This window comes from Pseudophryne corroboree, chromosome 10, assembly GCF_028390025.1.
Source record: "Pseudophryne corroboree isolate aPseCor3 chromosome 10, aPseCor3.hap2, whole genome shotgun sequence".
NCBI classification, from domain to species: Eukaryota; Metazoa; Chordata; class Amphibia; order Anura; family Myobatrachidae; genus Pseudophryne; species Pseudophryne corroboree.
Genome location: NC_086453.1, coordinates 123,894,995 through 123,911,686, shown reverse-complemented (window position 1 = coordinate 123,911,686; position 16,692 = coordinate 123,894,995). Strand labels below are relative to the sequence as shown.

The 16,692-nt window shown below is 41.0% G+C and overlaps 1 protein-coding gene across 5 annotated transcripts in view; it reads right to left on the bottom strand.

The window, feature by feature from the left end:
• Window positions 1-16,692, bottom strand: part of GRIN2D (glutamate ionotropic receptor NMDA type subunit 2D) — a 1,339,090-nt gene that overhangs the window by 149,525 nt on the left and 1,172,873 nt on the right. For all 5 annotated transcript variants that reach the window (XM_063942779.1, XM_063942780.1, XM_063942778.1 and 2 more), the window contains one exon: window positions 16,445-16,674. In XM_063942779.1, the coding sequence (XP_063798849.1) occupies window positions 16,445-16,674 (230 nt within the window). The remainder of the gene's footprint in view (window positions 1-16,444; window positions 16,675-16,692) is intronic.

The following is a 16,692-nucleotide window of genomic DNA, read 5'->3' as shown; positions in this document are numbered from 1 at the left end:
AAAGATTAGCAAATCATGATATTTTAAAAATATATGCAAAAGAAAGTGATTTAAAATAAAAAAGAGACATGGAAAAGGGTAATCATTAACAATAATGTGTTTTTAAGTATTTTTTGCAATCAATAATTACTTTTCAGCATCAGACACCAGACATTGTTAAAAAGAAAATGCAGAACATTGTGCACCCAGCTGAGAATCTGATCACTTATTAAAGAATGTTTATTTTTCTGCTGCCTACTGGTGGAAAAACATTTGTATTAAACCTGTTTCCAACCTATTTACTTGTGAATTGGGGATTCAGGTATACACTTGTTGAGTGAGTTTGAAAAGATAGCAGTCTGAACTCTGACATTCTCTTCAATTTCCTGTTCATTAGAACATACTTTAGCAAGCAGATAGAACTAGTATTAATTTTACTTTGTTGCAAAGTAGTTGCACTCCACAAAGAGGATTTAAGGTCTATGTAGTAGAGTCTGCATTTGCTTTAGCATTGTTTATTAAATATTGGTAAAAAGGAGTCCAGCATTACTCCATTCCCCAAGAGAGGGCATTTAATATAATCACGTATAGAACATTTCCTATGTTGTGATTGCTCTCTCCTTGGTTGGAGATATGAAAGAGTCATCTCAGGAGAGCGCACAATGATGACAGTTGCGCTCTTATCAGTAGAGTCTGTATTTGTTTTAAAATAGTTTTTAAAAAGTGAAAAAAAGAAGTCCATCATTACCCGATTCCTCAAGAAAGAATATTTAATATAATCTTATATAGAACATTTCCCATGCTACGATTGCTCTCTCCCAGGTGAAGATATGAAAGAATAATTTCAGGAGAGAGCTCAATGGTGACAGGTACGCTCTTATCTAAGATACTTCTATACTATTGTACATACTTTCATTATAAACTTGGTATATAGGAGCCTCTTATAGCCAAAGTACTATGGAATAAAAAGAAAAAGCCAGTGAAAAGCTAAGTACATGTTCACATGTTCCCTTCAAATGTTGTTTGACATGATATACATGAATAACAATGCTTGTTTGCTATAAACACTAGCTAGCATCAAGGTTAAGAGGTTAAGCTCTCAATCCTCTCCTTCAGGTATCAGCACTATTTAACATATGAACGACCTTATATGTCAGTTTGTCAAAGTCACCGATGATCACCGGCTTTGACGATGGATTTCATACTGCAATAGTAACTAATGCTAAACAAGCCTGATTTACAGTAGCATTAATTAATATTGCCATTTGAAATTCATCGATAATTGATAGCTTTGAAGAGCCAACATTTAGTAAATCTACCGCCTTAAGAATAAGAGAAAACATATGATACTGTACGCAAATATATGTGCTTTCATTTTAGAACTATTCTATAAACTCTCTTATGCTTAAAGGATGTTCTTTTCCTAATTATTTTCTCAATGGCCATCATTCTACTTCTTCCATATTTGATAGTTGGTGTCCCACACTGAGGAATTAGTGTCCCTTCTCTTACTAGGTGGTGGCGTATAAAAATCTTGTGTGATGAAACAAAAATATCAACTTTTGATTCATTGGTCTATAATCTTCTTCTAGTCTTCAGTAGTTCACTGTTACTGCTTCATGTCCCAGGCAAGACTTTTTTTCTTATTTTGCCATCTTAGCAATGTTGTTCTTACTGCAACTGTTGCCATTAAACTTTCTCTTCACAGTTGAACCTGACACTTCCTTACTTGCTTTCTTCAACCAGTGTTAACTGTGCAAAACCATTTTTCCTGTCAGAGTTCATGTACTCACTGGCACCTTTACTACATATATAAAGGGCTGTAAATGTCTGTCTTCCATTGTTAATTGCCTTTTTCTCACCATTATCATAGCAATATATTACTTCCTGCAGTACAATATTGTTCAAATGTTGCTTTAGAGGACTTAATAAATTTCTGTTCTAAAAGTACTTTTATACAGAAAGGGTGTTTTCCACCAAGTAGATGGAACACCTGTAGGAATGTTTTTGCATCATCTTTCAAGGCTTAATTTGCTTCCATTGCTCCAGAACAGCTGTAAGTAACCCATTATATTTTAAAAACTTTTTTGAAAATATTTTTAAAACCTCTAGCAGTTTACTACTAACCTTTCTAATAATTCAGATTATTCACTGAATTTGAATTGCTTACATTTCAATAAAACATGAAAAATGGTAGTGTACTAAAACTTTTGGCCAGTAGTGAACATAAACTGAGAGAGAGAGAGAGATAGACAGACAGACAGACAGATAGAAAATGGGGCTAAATAACAGCTGGAAGTAAAGAAAGAAAAGGCACATTTATACCATGGCTAAACCATTTGCATTTCAGATGGGTCACATTTAAAATACTGTATGCTTAGAGATTTAGAGTTGGAAAGGGAGTACCCTAGCTGAAATCTAAATTGCAGTGCTAAATTAAGTATATCCTGTATTTGTGGGCTACATGTAACAGCAGGCCGTATTTATGCTACATACAAATAAAATAAATGTTTTTAACACCTTATATTACAACACAGTTTGCCTAGGTGCACAAAACTCTGGGGGTCATTCCGAGTTGTTCGCTCGGTAAAAATCTTCGCATAGCAGCGATTTTCCGCTTAATGCGCATGCGCAATGTCCGCACTGCGACTGCGCCAAGTAAATTTGCTATGCACTTAGGAATTTTACTCACGGCATTTTCATCGTTCTGGCGATCGTAATGTGATTGACAGGAAATGGGTGTTACTGGGCGGAAACAGGCCATTTTATGAGCGTGTGGGAAAAAACGCTACCGTTTCTGGAAAAAACGCAGGAGTGGCCGGAGAAACGGGGGAGTGTCTGGGCGAATGCTGGGTGTGTTTGTGACGTCAAACCAGGAACGACAAGCACTGAAATGATCGCAGATGCCGAGTAAGTCTGGAGCTACTCAGAAACTGCTACGAGGTGTGTAATCGCAATATTGCGAATACATCGTTCGCAATTTTAAGATGCTAAGATTCACTCCCAGTAGGCGGCGGCTTAGCATGAGCAAATCTGCAAAAATCCGCTTGCGAGCGAACAACTCGGAATGACCCCCCCTAAATCATCCCAAATGTTTGCAAATTATATAATTATATATCAGTGAATCAAAATAATGGTGAACAAGTCAGTGATTTTACCTATTTTAATGAAGAAATATCTGATAAATTCTAGCTGTTGTATATTGTTTCAATTCCATATAAATGACTAAGCTTCTGATAATAATTTTTGACAACCCCTTCTCAGGAAACCATGACCCCTACATACAGGAAATATGGATGATCCCATTAGTTTAAGCAAAGAATTGTCTTGATCATTGGCTTTCTGTACCAGGAGATGTAAGGCCAGTACTCACTGGCAGATGTGGGGAGAGATGTGTGCTGAGTGAACCGCTCAGCACACATCTCTCCCCCCGCTCAGCACAGCGCGATGAAGTGAGCGACCCGATAGATAGGCCAATCTAGCACCAGCAATAGCGATGCGCGGGGCTGCGCGTCGCTATCGCTGTGAGGGGTGCACACGGAGAGATCACTGCTTAAAATCTAAGCAATCTAGTCAGATTGCATAGATTTTAAGCAGCGATCGCTCCGTGAGTACTCCCCTTAAGGCTAGATTTATCAAAGCTTGAAGAGAGTTAAATTGGAGAGAGATAAAGTACTAACCAATAAACTTCAGTTAATTTACAGACTGTTTGAAAAATGACAGAAAAGAGCTGAGTGGTTGGTACTTTATTTCTATCCACTTTATCTCTCTGAGCTTTGATAAATCTTCACCCAAGTCTGTCCATAGCTCACAACAGAACTGTATAGAGTTTATTTCATAGAAATCTATTTTAGAGCAGATTGGGGTGTACTGCACACCTTTACTCTGCTGCAAAACTAAGCAGCCTTAAGTTCAGGTCAGCATACAGCTTTTGTGAGAGCGCTATCTAAAAATGACAAATAATGGTTTTCCCTTGGCAACCAGAAGACTCCATTTTCTGCAGACTAACGGTTACAATGGTCTAATAGAAGCTGTTCATATTGTCTCTATTATGGACATTTGCAACTCCTCCCAAGCCAGAAGGTCAGTGTCCTGATGGGTTGTAATACAATTGAGACTGACTGTACATTGTGCATGCATCGACCAATACACACTGTGCATTTCTACAAAGCAAGTTTACCTGTCAGTCACCATGTGCTTGTTTAGATAGTCAAGCACCTCCATAGTACCATGGCAATCTACTCCAGGAAGGGGGGTGGGGGGTGAAGTGATAAAATAGAACACAGGGGCAGATGTATTAAGCCTGGAGAGTGATAAACCAATGATAAGTGCAAGGTCATAATGCACCAGCCAATCAGCTCCAATATGTAAATTGACAGGAGCTGATTGGCTACTGCGTTATCACCTTCCACTTATAACTGCTTTATCACTTCTCCAGGCTTAATACATCTGCCCACTGTGCACATAATTAAGTATAAAGCATTTAATGTCTAATATACTGTATTATTCAGCTCAGTAATACAGTATACTGCTTTTGATGTACATTAGTGCAAAATAGTGGCTATTCTACCCATTTAGTGCCATATGTATTTTATCCATCTTTTTCAACGTGCAAATACCCTTACAACATTTTTGAATAATACAGAGGATTCAAAAATTAATGAAATATTTATTGTTTTATATTGCCATTTTACAAACATAATGCCTATCTGATTCTCCTCAAACTTCTATTTAAGAGCTATATAATAAAATAATATATAAGAGCAAAAAGAAGGAATCAATATGTGAGAGATCAAGAACTTTCATTAGTCTATAACTAGTAGTAAGTAATGTGTCAAACTAAAAGCAACATGATGTAATAACATCAGACACAATAATTACTATTAGTGAAACACTAATGGAAGACCTTGACCTTTCCCATATTGATTACTGCTATGTGTTCTTCTCTGAGTTTTATACCTCTATAACATGTATTCGTGAAAAGCAAAAGAGCACATTCTTCTTCCACTTTGTGTATTTCTACCAGCCTTCATTCTTCTAATGCAAGTCTAAATATACCAGACATGGGGGTATATTTACTAATAATCGTGTTTTAGCCGTTTTTAAGGGTGTTTGATCGCGAATGGTATCGGGTACATTTTACTGCAACTTTTTGAATCCTGATACGGTCATTTACTAAGCTGCCGAGTTTTCCACATTCTTTTTTTCCAATGTCGATGTGATTCGTAATGTCAGGCAGTGTTTTACGGGAGTGATGAGTAAAACACTGCCTGACAAAACACAAGGAATCCCGGCCGAATCTGTGAGATCCGTGCAGGGCTTCATTGTGTACCTTCAAAAGGTGTTTAAAGTGTTACCAATTCAGAAAAAAATTGCGTGGGGTCCCCCCTCCTAAGCACAACCAGCCTCGGGCTTTTTGAGCCGGTCCTGGTTGAAAAAATATGGGGGGAAAATTGACCGGGGTTCCCCCATATTTGATCAACCAGCACCGGGCTCTGCGCCTGTTCCTGGGGCAAAAAATACGGGGGACAAAAAGCGTAGGGGTCCCCCATATTTTTTGAACCAGCACCGGGCTCCACTAGTCAGAGAGATAATGCCACAGCCGGGGGACACTTTTATATAGGTCCCTGAGGCCCTGGCATTAAATCACTAACTAGTCACCCATGGCCGGGGTACCCTGGAGGAGTGGGGACCCCTTAAATCAAGGGGTCCCCCCCTCCAGCCACCCAAGGGCCAGGGGTGAAGCCCGAGGCTGTCCCCCCCATCCAAGGGCGGCGGATGGGGGGCTGATAGCCAAGTGTAAAAATAAGAATATTGTTTTTTGTAGCAGTACTACAAGTCCCAGCAAGCCTCCCCCCACAAGCTGGTACTTGGAGAACCACAAGTACCAGCATGCGGTGGAAAAATGGGCCCGCTGGTACCTGTAGTACTACTGCAAAAAAAAATACCCAACAAAAAACAGAACACACACACCGTGACAGTAAAACTTTATTACATACATGCACACCTACATACACACATACTTACCTATGTTCACACGAGGCTCGCTCCACTTCTCCATGTAGAATCCTCGGGGTACCTGTGAATAAAATTATACTCACATAATCCAGTGTAGCTTGTGTCCTGTTTGTAATCCACGTATTTGGGAAAAAAACAAACCTAAAACCCCGATCCACGCACTGAAAGGGGTCCCATATTTACACATGGGACCCCTTTCCCCAACTGGCGGGACCCCCCGTGACTCCTGTCAAAGAGGGTCCCTTCAGCCAATCAGGGAGCGCCACGTCATGGCACTCTCCTGATTGGCTGTGTGCTCCTGAGATGACAGTCAGGCTGCGCACTGAAGATACAATGTAGCGCATAGGCGCTACATTGTATCCAATGGTGGGAACTTTGCGGTCAGCAGTTGAGGTTACTCGCGGTCAAATATGGGGGAACCCCTGTCAATTGTTCCCCCATATTTTTTCAACCAGGACTGGCTCAAAGAGCCCGAGGCTGGTTTGGCTTAGGAGGGGGGACCCCACACAATTTTTTTTTCAAGTTTTTACAGTAAAAAGACCCTTTCCCATAGATAACCATGCATAGATCTCAAAGATCCGTGCATGATTATCCAAACTCGCCTGGAAAAAGCAGGTATATTATTTTGCTGCTTTTTTTAATGAATCGCAAAAAAATACACCCGCACTTGAGCACTCAGAGACTAACATCCAAATACGAAAGAATAGTGAATACCCGTGTTGTATGAAATAACAGCCGCGTTTGACCGATGGTCTATTCATTCGAATTTCTGGACTTTGCCGTTCAAACCATTACGAATGGCCCAAACACTGCCGAGATTTGTGCTTAGTGAATTCCCGTGTTGGGGCTTAGAAAAAAAAACACAAATCGGACAAACTCGATTTTTTTGTAAATATTGGCCATGGCCGGGAAACACTTGCATAGATACCAGAACACTAAACACCAACTTTTTACACTACCCACACATGAAACATTATTTGATATGGCATGTACTAATGCAGCATTAGCTTTATTAGGTACACATAGGTGGTCATTCCGAGTTGTTCGCTCGCAAGCTGCTTTTAGCAGCTTTGCACACGCTAAGCCGCTGCCTACTGGGAGTGAATCTTAGCTTATCAAAATTGCGAACGAAAGTTTCGCAATATTGCGAAAAGACTTCTCTGTGCAGTTTCTGAGTAGCTCGAAACTTACTCTGCCAGTGCGATCAGTTCAGTGCTTGTCGTTCCTGGTTTGACGTCACAAACACACCCAGTGTTCACCCAGACACTCCTCCGTTTCTCCAGCCACTCCCGCGTTTTTCCCAGAAACGGTAGCGTTTCTTCACACACTCCCATAAAACAGCAAGTTTCCGCCCAGAAACACCCACTTCCTGTCAATCACATTACGATCACCAGAACGAAGAAAAAACCTTGTAATGCCGTGAGTAAAATACCAAACTGCATAGCAAATTTACTTGGCGCAGTCGCACTGCGGACATTGCGCATGTGCATTAGCGACTAATCGCTCCGTTGCAAGAAAAAAATACCGAGCGAACAACTCGGAATGACCCCCATAGATTCTACTGAGTGCTAAGATAACATTCAAAGATAGACAAAAAAAACTAAATATAAACTGCAAAAATGCACAAACAAATGTGTGTTATTACTACAGCCCATCAACTTAAAAGCTGCTAATTCTCACCCGACTAGGACATATTATTTTTGGTTAAAAATAATACAAAATTTACTAATAAAAACTTATTGATAGACACATTAACAGAACTGAAAAAAAGCCACATGTATCACAGCGAAAAAACTGTAAGATGAAGTAATACACTCTCTGGATCCACTAAAACAATGAGTAATCATCAAATTTCTAATTACACTCTAAGGGGTATATTTACTAAGGTCCCGATTTTGACCGAGATGCCGTTTTTTCTTCAAAGTGTCATCTCGGTCATTTACTAAACTCAAATCTCGGCAGTGATGAGGGCATTCGTATTTTTTTTGAAGTCCAACAAAAAAAATACGAATGAATACATCATCGGTCAAAACGCGGCTGTTTAAGTATGAATCTCGGTCATTTACTAAGAAGTGCAAAGCCAAAAAAAAAAAAACACTGCCGTGAAAAAATACAACTCGTAAAAAAGTGCTAAAAAAAACAGACCTGCTTTTTTGAGCCGTGATTGGATAGGCATGCACGGATCCATGAGATCCGTGCATGTATATCAGTGGGAAGGGGTGGGAAAGTGTTAATTTTTTGAAAAAAAATTGCGTGGGGTCCCCCCTCCTAAGCATAACCAGCCTCGGGCTCTTTGAGCCGATCCTGGTTGCAGAAATATGGGAAAGAAAATGACAGGGGTTCCCCCATATTTAAGCAACCAGCATCGGGCTCTGCGCCTGGTCCTGGTTCCAAAAATACGGGGGACAAAAAGCGTAGGGGTCCCCCGTATTTTTAAAACCAGCACCGGGCTCCACTAGCTGGACAGATAATGCCACAGCCGGGGGTCACTTTTATATAGTGCCCTGCGGCCGTGGCATCAAATATCCAACTAGTCACCACTGGCCGGGGTACCCTGGGGGAGTGGGGACCCCTTCAATCAAGGGGTCCCCCCCCCAGCCACCCAAGGGCCAGGGGTGAAGCCCGAGGCTGTCCCCCCCATCCAATAGGCTGCGGATGGGGGGCTGATAGCCTTTGTGAAAAGTGATTGATATTGTTTTTAGTAGCAGTACTACAAGGCCCAGCAAGCCTCCCCCGCAAGCTGGTACTTGGAGAACCACAAGTACCAGCATGCGGCGGAAAAACGGGCCCGCTGGTACCTGTAGTACTACTACTAAAAAAATACCCCAATAAAGACAACACACACACACCTTGAAAGTATAACTTTAATACATCCATCCACACCTCCATATACACATACTTACCTTATGTTCCCACGCAGGTCGGTCCTCTTCTCCAGTAGAATCCATGGTGTACCTGTAGAAAAAATTATACTCATATAATCCAGTGTTTTCGGCTCCTCGGTAACTCCTTTTGTAATCCACGTACTTGAAAAAATAAAAAAACGGATACCCGACCATGAACTGAAAGGGGACCCATGTTTTCACATGGGCCCCCTTTCCCCGAATGCCAGAAACCCACTCTGACTGATGTCTAAGTGGGTTTCTTCAGCCAATCAGGGAGCGCCACGTTGTAGCACCCTCCTGATCGGCTGTGTGCTCCTGTACTGTCTGACAGGCGGCACACGGCAGTGTTACAATGTAGCGCCTATGCGCTCCATTGTAACCAATGGTGGGAACTTTCAGGTCAGCGGTTGACCGAAAGTGACCTCACCGCTGACCTGAAAGTTCCCACCATTGGTTACAATGGAGCGCATAGGCGCTACATTGTAACACTGCCGTGTGCCGCCTGTCAGTCAGTACAGGAGCACACAGCCGATCAGGAGGGTGCCACAACGTGGCGCTCCCTGATTGGCTGAAGAAACCCACTTAGACAGAAGTCAGAGTGGGTTTCTGGCATTCGGGGAAAGGGGACCCATGTGAAAACATGGGGCCCCTTTCAGTGCGTGGCTCGGGTCTCCGTTTTATTTTTTTAATCAAGTACGTGGATTACAAAAGTATTATCCGAGGAGCCTGGTACCCTGGATCTGGTGAGTATAATTTATTCAACAGGTACCCCATGGATTCTACTGGACAAGAGGACCGACCTGCGTGTGAACATAAGGTAAGTATGTATGTTTGTGTGGATGGATGTAATAAAACTTTACTTTCAAGGTGTGTGTGTATTGTCTTTTTTTGGGTATTTTTTTAGTAGTAGTACTACAGGTACCAGCGGGCCCGTTTTTCCGCCTCATGCTGGTACTTGTGGTTCTCCAAGTACCAGCATGCGGGGGAGGCTTGCTGGGCCTTGTAGTACTGCTACTAAAAACAATATCTTACACTTTTACAAAAAGGCTATCAGCCCCCCATCCGCAGCCCATTGGATGGGGGGGACAGCCTCTGGCTTCACCCCTGGCCCTTGGGTGGCTGGGGGGGACCCCTTGATTGAAGGGGTCCCCACTCCCCCAGGGTACCCCGGCCAGGGGTGACTAGTTGGATATTTGTTGCCACGGCCGCAGGGCACTATATAAAAGTGACCCCCGGCTGTGGCATTATCTGTCCAGCTAGTGGAGCCCGGTGCTGGTTTTAAAAATACGGGGGACCCCTACGCTTTTTGTCCCCCGTATTTTTGGAACCAGGACCAGGCGCAGAGCCCGATGCTGGTTGCTTAAATATGGGGGAACCCCTGTAATTTTTTTCCCCATATTTCTGCAACCAGGATCGGCTCAAAGAGCCCGAGGCTGGTTATGCTTAGGAGGGGGGACCCCACGCCATTTTTTTTACAGTTTTACAGTGCTTATTTAAAAAAAAAAAAATTAACCCCAGCACGGATCACACAGATCCGGCCGAGATTTATTTAGAAAAAGTCGGCAGTGTTTTGCTAATCACTGCCGTAAAAAACTAAAAAAAAAACACGAATGACATCGACATCGGAACAAAAGAAAATGCAGAATACGACAGCTTAGTAAATTAGTCGTAATAAATTCAAAAAGTTGCAGTAAGACTCTCTACCAACGCAGTACACCTTTAGACTTAGGGCCATATTCAGGTTTGTTAGCAAAGCAATAAAGCACACTACTGGGCTAAACCATGTTGCACTGCAGGTGGGGCAGATGTAACATGTGCAGAGAGAGTTAGATTTGGGTGGGGTGTGTGCAAACTGAAAACTAAATTGCAGTGTAAAAATAAAGCAGTCAGTATTTACCCTGCACAGAAACAATATAACCCACCCAAAATTTCTGCACGTTAAATCTGTCCCACCTGCAGTGCAACATGGTTTTGCCCAATTGCTTACTTTTATGGTTTGCTAATAAACCTGACCCTTATTGCCCCCTGACTTCTTTCCTCTAAATGAATTGCTGCAATTTGTGTTCAGCAATAAGTTTTATTAAAACATTTTGTAAACCTCTGCATCGTGCAAACATCCTTGTTTGTATTCTTCTGTAGATTGTTCTTCACCCACGGAGAATGGGTAATTCTGAGGAGGCTGCAGACTGCAATGTGTTTTGGTAATATAAGGAAAGTGAAACTCAGACCTGTCGCTAACAATGTACAGTAAACATAATAGAAAAGTAAAAAAAAAAATACACATTATGTATCTTTAGTCATTTGTTAAGTGAAAAGCAGATGGTTTAGTGTTTTCCATTTTCATGCTTATTTAGGGAGACATTAGGGCTGATAATGTATGGGGTGTACAAGCCCACACAGAACCCACATTTCACTGGTTACAGCTCCTGTGCTTCTCACAATAGGCATTCATCATCTCTGACAGCTCCATGTCCATGTGGCCCCTAATCTGGCCCTGCCTTAAGGTCCAAAAAGTTTTGAGCTAGCTTTAAATGTAACTTTTCTACTCAAGTAATCATGGCCCATAGTATGGTAGGAACTTCCTTTACACTACCCATACAATAACCTAACCCCCCACCATCCTCACTGCTTGCTCTCATTTCTATGTAGTGTGGGGACGCCAAAATATGATGTTGCCCTTGACCCCATATGATCATTTGAAACTTTTGTTCCCTCTTCTCCAGGAATTCTCCCAGAGCAGAGATGTAAGTGTGAGAAGCAGGGCAAAGTAAGTCCAATGTTTGAGCTTGCCCTTATTGCTCTCTAGACATCTGAAAAGCAAACCCTGGAGATGACATAAAAAAACCCAGAGATGCCAAATGGGGTGGTCCCCAGACATCACTGGATACACGGAAATGCACCACCCAGACATTATAGCTACAAACCCCTTGAATCACATTGCTTCCATCTAGATACCCAGATAGGGTATAGGCACAACGGGGCCTGGCACATGAAACATACATTTACAAAGCTCAACAAAAACACACAGTAGATGAAAAATGAATCCTGGATGAAATACATGAGTTTAGTTTTGCAAATGAGCTTGCTGTCTGGGAAATGCCATATTGAACTTTATTTAAAGAATTAGTGTGCTGTTTACAACAAGATCAAAGCTATTATTAGCAGTTTGTCTATAAATATTATGAGTCATAAATCTTCAAAGCCATCAAGTATCCTTCTATAGCATAGGCAACTGCCAATAAGACAGCCAAGCCACCTGTTTTATTGAAAGAAAAAGACACTTCAATTCAATTAAGTAGATGTAAATATTTTTTTCCATGTAAACTGAAGCTCACTCATCAATATGTAAAAACAAATGTTTGGCTGCCTGGCAACTACAAAATGCGACAAGCGTTAGAAAGTCACCATCTAGTAATAGCCTGGAAATTTGTACTACAACAAATAGGGTCAGAAGGCTTACAGCTCAGTATTGTTACATTTTGTGAAATAGACTTGTTTTCATACATTTTGGTTTAATTTGCAATGGCAAGTGTAAAATGTAAACTTTTAACTGCAATCTAAACATTAATGTGGAAAAAATGTATTAAACCATCCTTGATCAGTTTAGAGAATTTACTTATACTTACTTGCCAAACTTTAAATAACAATTTGTTAAAAGTTCACTAAAGTAAGATAAAAGTATTTGCAAAAGTACATTACATGTATACAGAAAGCACTGCATAAACACATATTTTGATGTTTTAACAGATATCCACCAGTGGTGTTGATTGAATGTGTTGATTACACCATAATCGTCCCAGAAAAAAAGTATAATTTGTGCATCAATTATATCCTATGCTCTATACCTAATTCTCCCCCTGTCAGATTCTATGTTTAACCTTATTTTTATGTCTTTTTGGAAGGTATATATAGAACAAAACATCCTGAATTGCTCTTGCAATTATAAATATTTGGTAGATTTCCCAAAGCTTGTGACTCAAGCTTTCTTTTAAATAATCAATTGGTAGTAGTGAGTATTTTTAATTCAGAATGACTAACCATTGATTTAAAAGCTGCACATTTTTCTCCCCCTGTTATCAAGTGGTTTCATTAAAAAACCTGTCTATAGTGTCAGCATTCGCCTGTTTAATGACGCTGAGGTCCCATTACAACTTATATATTGCATTGCTATAGTTAATTACAGAGTCCATTTTTAATGACAGGCTGTTTCCTTCTACCCACGATATTATCACAGCCAGCTGTCTATTTATCAGCTGATGTCATGAGTATTTGAGTTGACTTAGTCAAGCAAGCCTGAAACTATTCTTGGCTAACAATATGTTAATGATGTCCTAATTGTCATATTATTCCTAGCCTGCAAGCCAACAGTCGTTCCCTGATCGGAATAAGCTTGATTCACCTGGGATAATGACAGTCTCTCCAGTGATCTAATTTTTCATAATGTCAGAAATGACACATCAAAACAGCACAATTTCCCTGGATCATCAACAGATCAATTTCCAAACACTGCAAAGAACTATAGCATAAAATACATTACATTAAAAATAAAAAATAAATCTTTTTCAGACGTTTGGGTGTAAAACTAGGTCATTTCATATTGTTTATTTTTAAAGTTTATAGATGTGGAAGTCTTTAAGTGTAACTTACTTGTAGCTGTTGTTTATTAGCAAAAACTTTACACAACTTTACATATCTAAAGAAAAAGTTGCAATATCAAAACGTTTATGGCAGTTAAATAATTTATTCTCTTTGATTTGAGGATATAATCAAGGAATTCAATTTACTGTATTCAAGTATTTAATAATAATAATAATAATAATAATAATAATAATGAAATACCAGGAATTTTCCTCTTTAAATATAGAAGTGTCCTCAGTTCTACTGAAGTGCACCTTGGACCCAGACAGAGACAGGATTACAGTGACCAGAGGATGAATGATAAAACACAGTGGGAAAATCATATTTTCCTGTTCTATATTCTAATCCTTTAGTATAGTATGGACAAATAATTACATATGCATTCTCTTGTGGTATAAGGTACTATTTCAGGGGTTATTGGGACTGCTGTACAGTATACAGTATATAATATTTTAGTTTTTTTTCAGCGCTGCACATGCATGTCTGAATTTATTGATGAATCTTGCATTTATTCACACTGTGGATGCCATACAGAGTCCTATTCAACTCAGCTGCCTCCCCATGTGCTGCTAAATGAGTGAAACTGGGCAACATGACATTCATGGATAAAAGGATTGATTAAATTAAAGGTCTTGATGCCAGTGATGCAGATGTGCACTTAAATTTGTCATATAAGGTACCATTGGGATCGTGCAAAACACATATTCTATTTGTGTGCACCTCTGTGGGGTGAACAGAAATCTGTGATCTAGGTGCACCTAACTGAATAGATCTCCAAGTGTTCCGAGGGTGTCATGGGGATTTCCTGTAGGCTGATTAGTAGACTATGCTCAGTTATGTGCAAAGACACTGGCGTTTCTATAATGGGTGCAGTGTGTGCGGTGCACACGAGCCCCTGAATCCAGAGTGGGCCCCCACCACACACACTGCACTCATTTTTAAAATACTCACCCCTCCGAAGTCCAGCGCAGGCATCCTCAGCGCTGTTAGAACACAGTGAAAATGGCCCAGCGGCCATTTTCACGGTGTTCTGCGCATGCGCAGTAGAGAAATCTCAGGGAAAATTCCCGCTGCGCCATTTTCCCGGAGATCCGCTACATGCGCAGTAGAGTCTGAGCCCTCTAGTGCTCAGACTCTACAGTGCTGCGGGCAGAGAGGAGGGGGCCCAATGGAGGAGGATGAACTTGGGCCTCCTCCTCTCTTAAAACGCCCCTGCGCACAGAGATCCATCTGATTTCAGATGGCTCTCTTGCATCAGATATGGGGCTTGTTAATGAGGGCAGCTACTATATGGATAGTGAATATGCTGCCGCATAGATGCCTACATATCTGCAGCTAGAAGAATGTCTGCATTTAGATCCATGCATGCAATCTCGCTGCAAAACACTACATCAGTCCATTTGTCAACAATTTAATTACAATGTTTTTAAAGAACTAGAAAGCCATGGACCTAATTCATGTTTGTATGCAATGCCGAAGTCCAGGCAACTGAGAGATTATCGGTAGACTGTGCATGTGCCGCAATCCCACTGTGCATGTGCAAAGGTACCAGGGAGGGACCATTTAGGGACAGTAACGAGGAGTGGCGGCAAAAACGCAGGTATATCACGGCAATTTTCAGGGGAATGAATCTGGCTTCAGCTGCAATCATGTGCATAGAGAAATATAGTGCCAGTGTCGCAACTGCTGTGGTCAGTCTGCACAATCATAAGCTCACTCGGGGAGTAGATAATCCTTGTTATTACGTCAGTGATGCATATAGTATGAGTATGCAATTGCAGAGGACTTGGCAATGGCTTTGGTGGGTGTCTATATTCTTTTCTGGGCAACAGCTTCACTTGCAATGATTGCAAAATCTGTAGCTTGAAAAAATGGCAGCTGGATAGTTGTGTGCATATACACATGAATTAGGCCTCATGTCAAATGTCCTGAATTAGATCCTGTTGCCCATTATTTGTGTAATGCTAGTTAGGGGACTATACTAACTAAAAATAGAAAAACTGCTTGAATAAAATATAAATAAGTTCCTATAATTTCCCTGTAGAATATGTCACAGCTTGCAAAATGGGTCTTATTACCTCTTTATTAATTTCCAGCTTTTTTTAATCATTGTGGGCCTGATTCAGAGGTGACGCAGTTGCAACTGCGCCTTTGTGCGCAATGTGACTGCAACATTTTGCCAATGCTGCAGCCAATAGATGGGCTTCCTACTGAGATGCCAACTGGCCATGGCGCTAATCCACCACAGTGCATAAAAAGACGCATTCATCGGTTGCCCCATTGGACATTGCCGCAGCCCTATGAAGGTGCAGAATGTCCATCAGAACATAGCCACCGATGCCAGTGCAGCCACAACACCAGCGACTGACTAGCCAACCCCATTACCTCCCTGGAATGCACACTAAAATTGCCTCTCTGCATCCAAATTAATTCTGCAACTTCCAGTGGTAACCATCGGGATGCATGCACTGTGCGGCTTGGACTCATGCGCAGTAAGCATTGGTTGCTTACTGCAAGATGCCGTTGCTGCGTCCACCTCTGAATCAGGTCCTGTGGTCTTAAAATTGTGATGCAAACTGGAGCTATATAAATGGATGTTAATATATACAGAGGACCTTGTCCCTTTTCTTGCTAATAGCGTTACATAATATATATAATATATCATACTCTTACTACACATAAATCCTTTGATGCGCTTAGAAAACCTGAGATATCTGAATTGCTGAGAGAGGTTTTTTTTTCGTCTGAGAAATCTCTACAATCCTTTACTCTATGTATCGGTTATTAGTTTGTCTGTAAGAGTATCCTCTAGATTACTGCTTCTATAAAATAGTTTTCTAGCTGCATGATAAATCTAGGCCACTGAGGTATGTACAGTTTGTGAATTTAATGAAGACCAACAACATGAATTCTTAATCCCTTACTTTTTTATCGCTGAGTCCAGACACAGTATCCACATATTCCTCTTGAATCATAAATGCAGCCAGATTGGCAGTGTAGCTGGCTAGGAATATTACTGCAAAGAACGCCCAAATGAGAACCATGATTTTACTTGTGGTGCCTTTCGGGTTTTCGACTGGAACAGAGTTGTTAAAAACCAAAGCCCAGAGCAGCCAGATGGACTTGCCAATTGTGAACTTGGAACCGCCTGTACCTGGAATTATAGAAATAA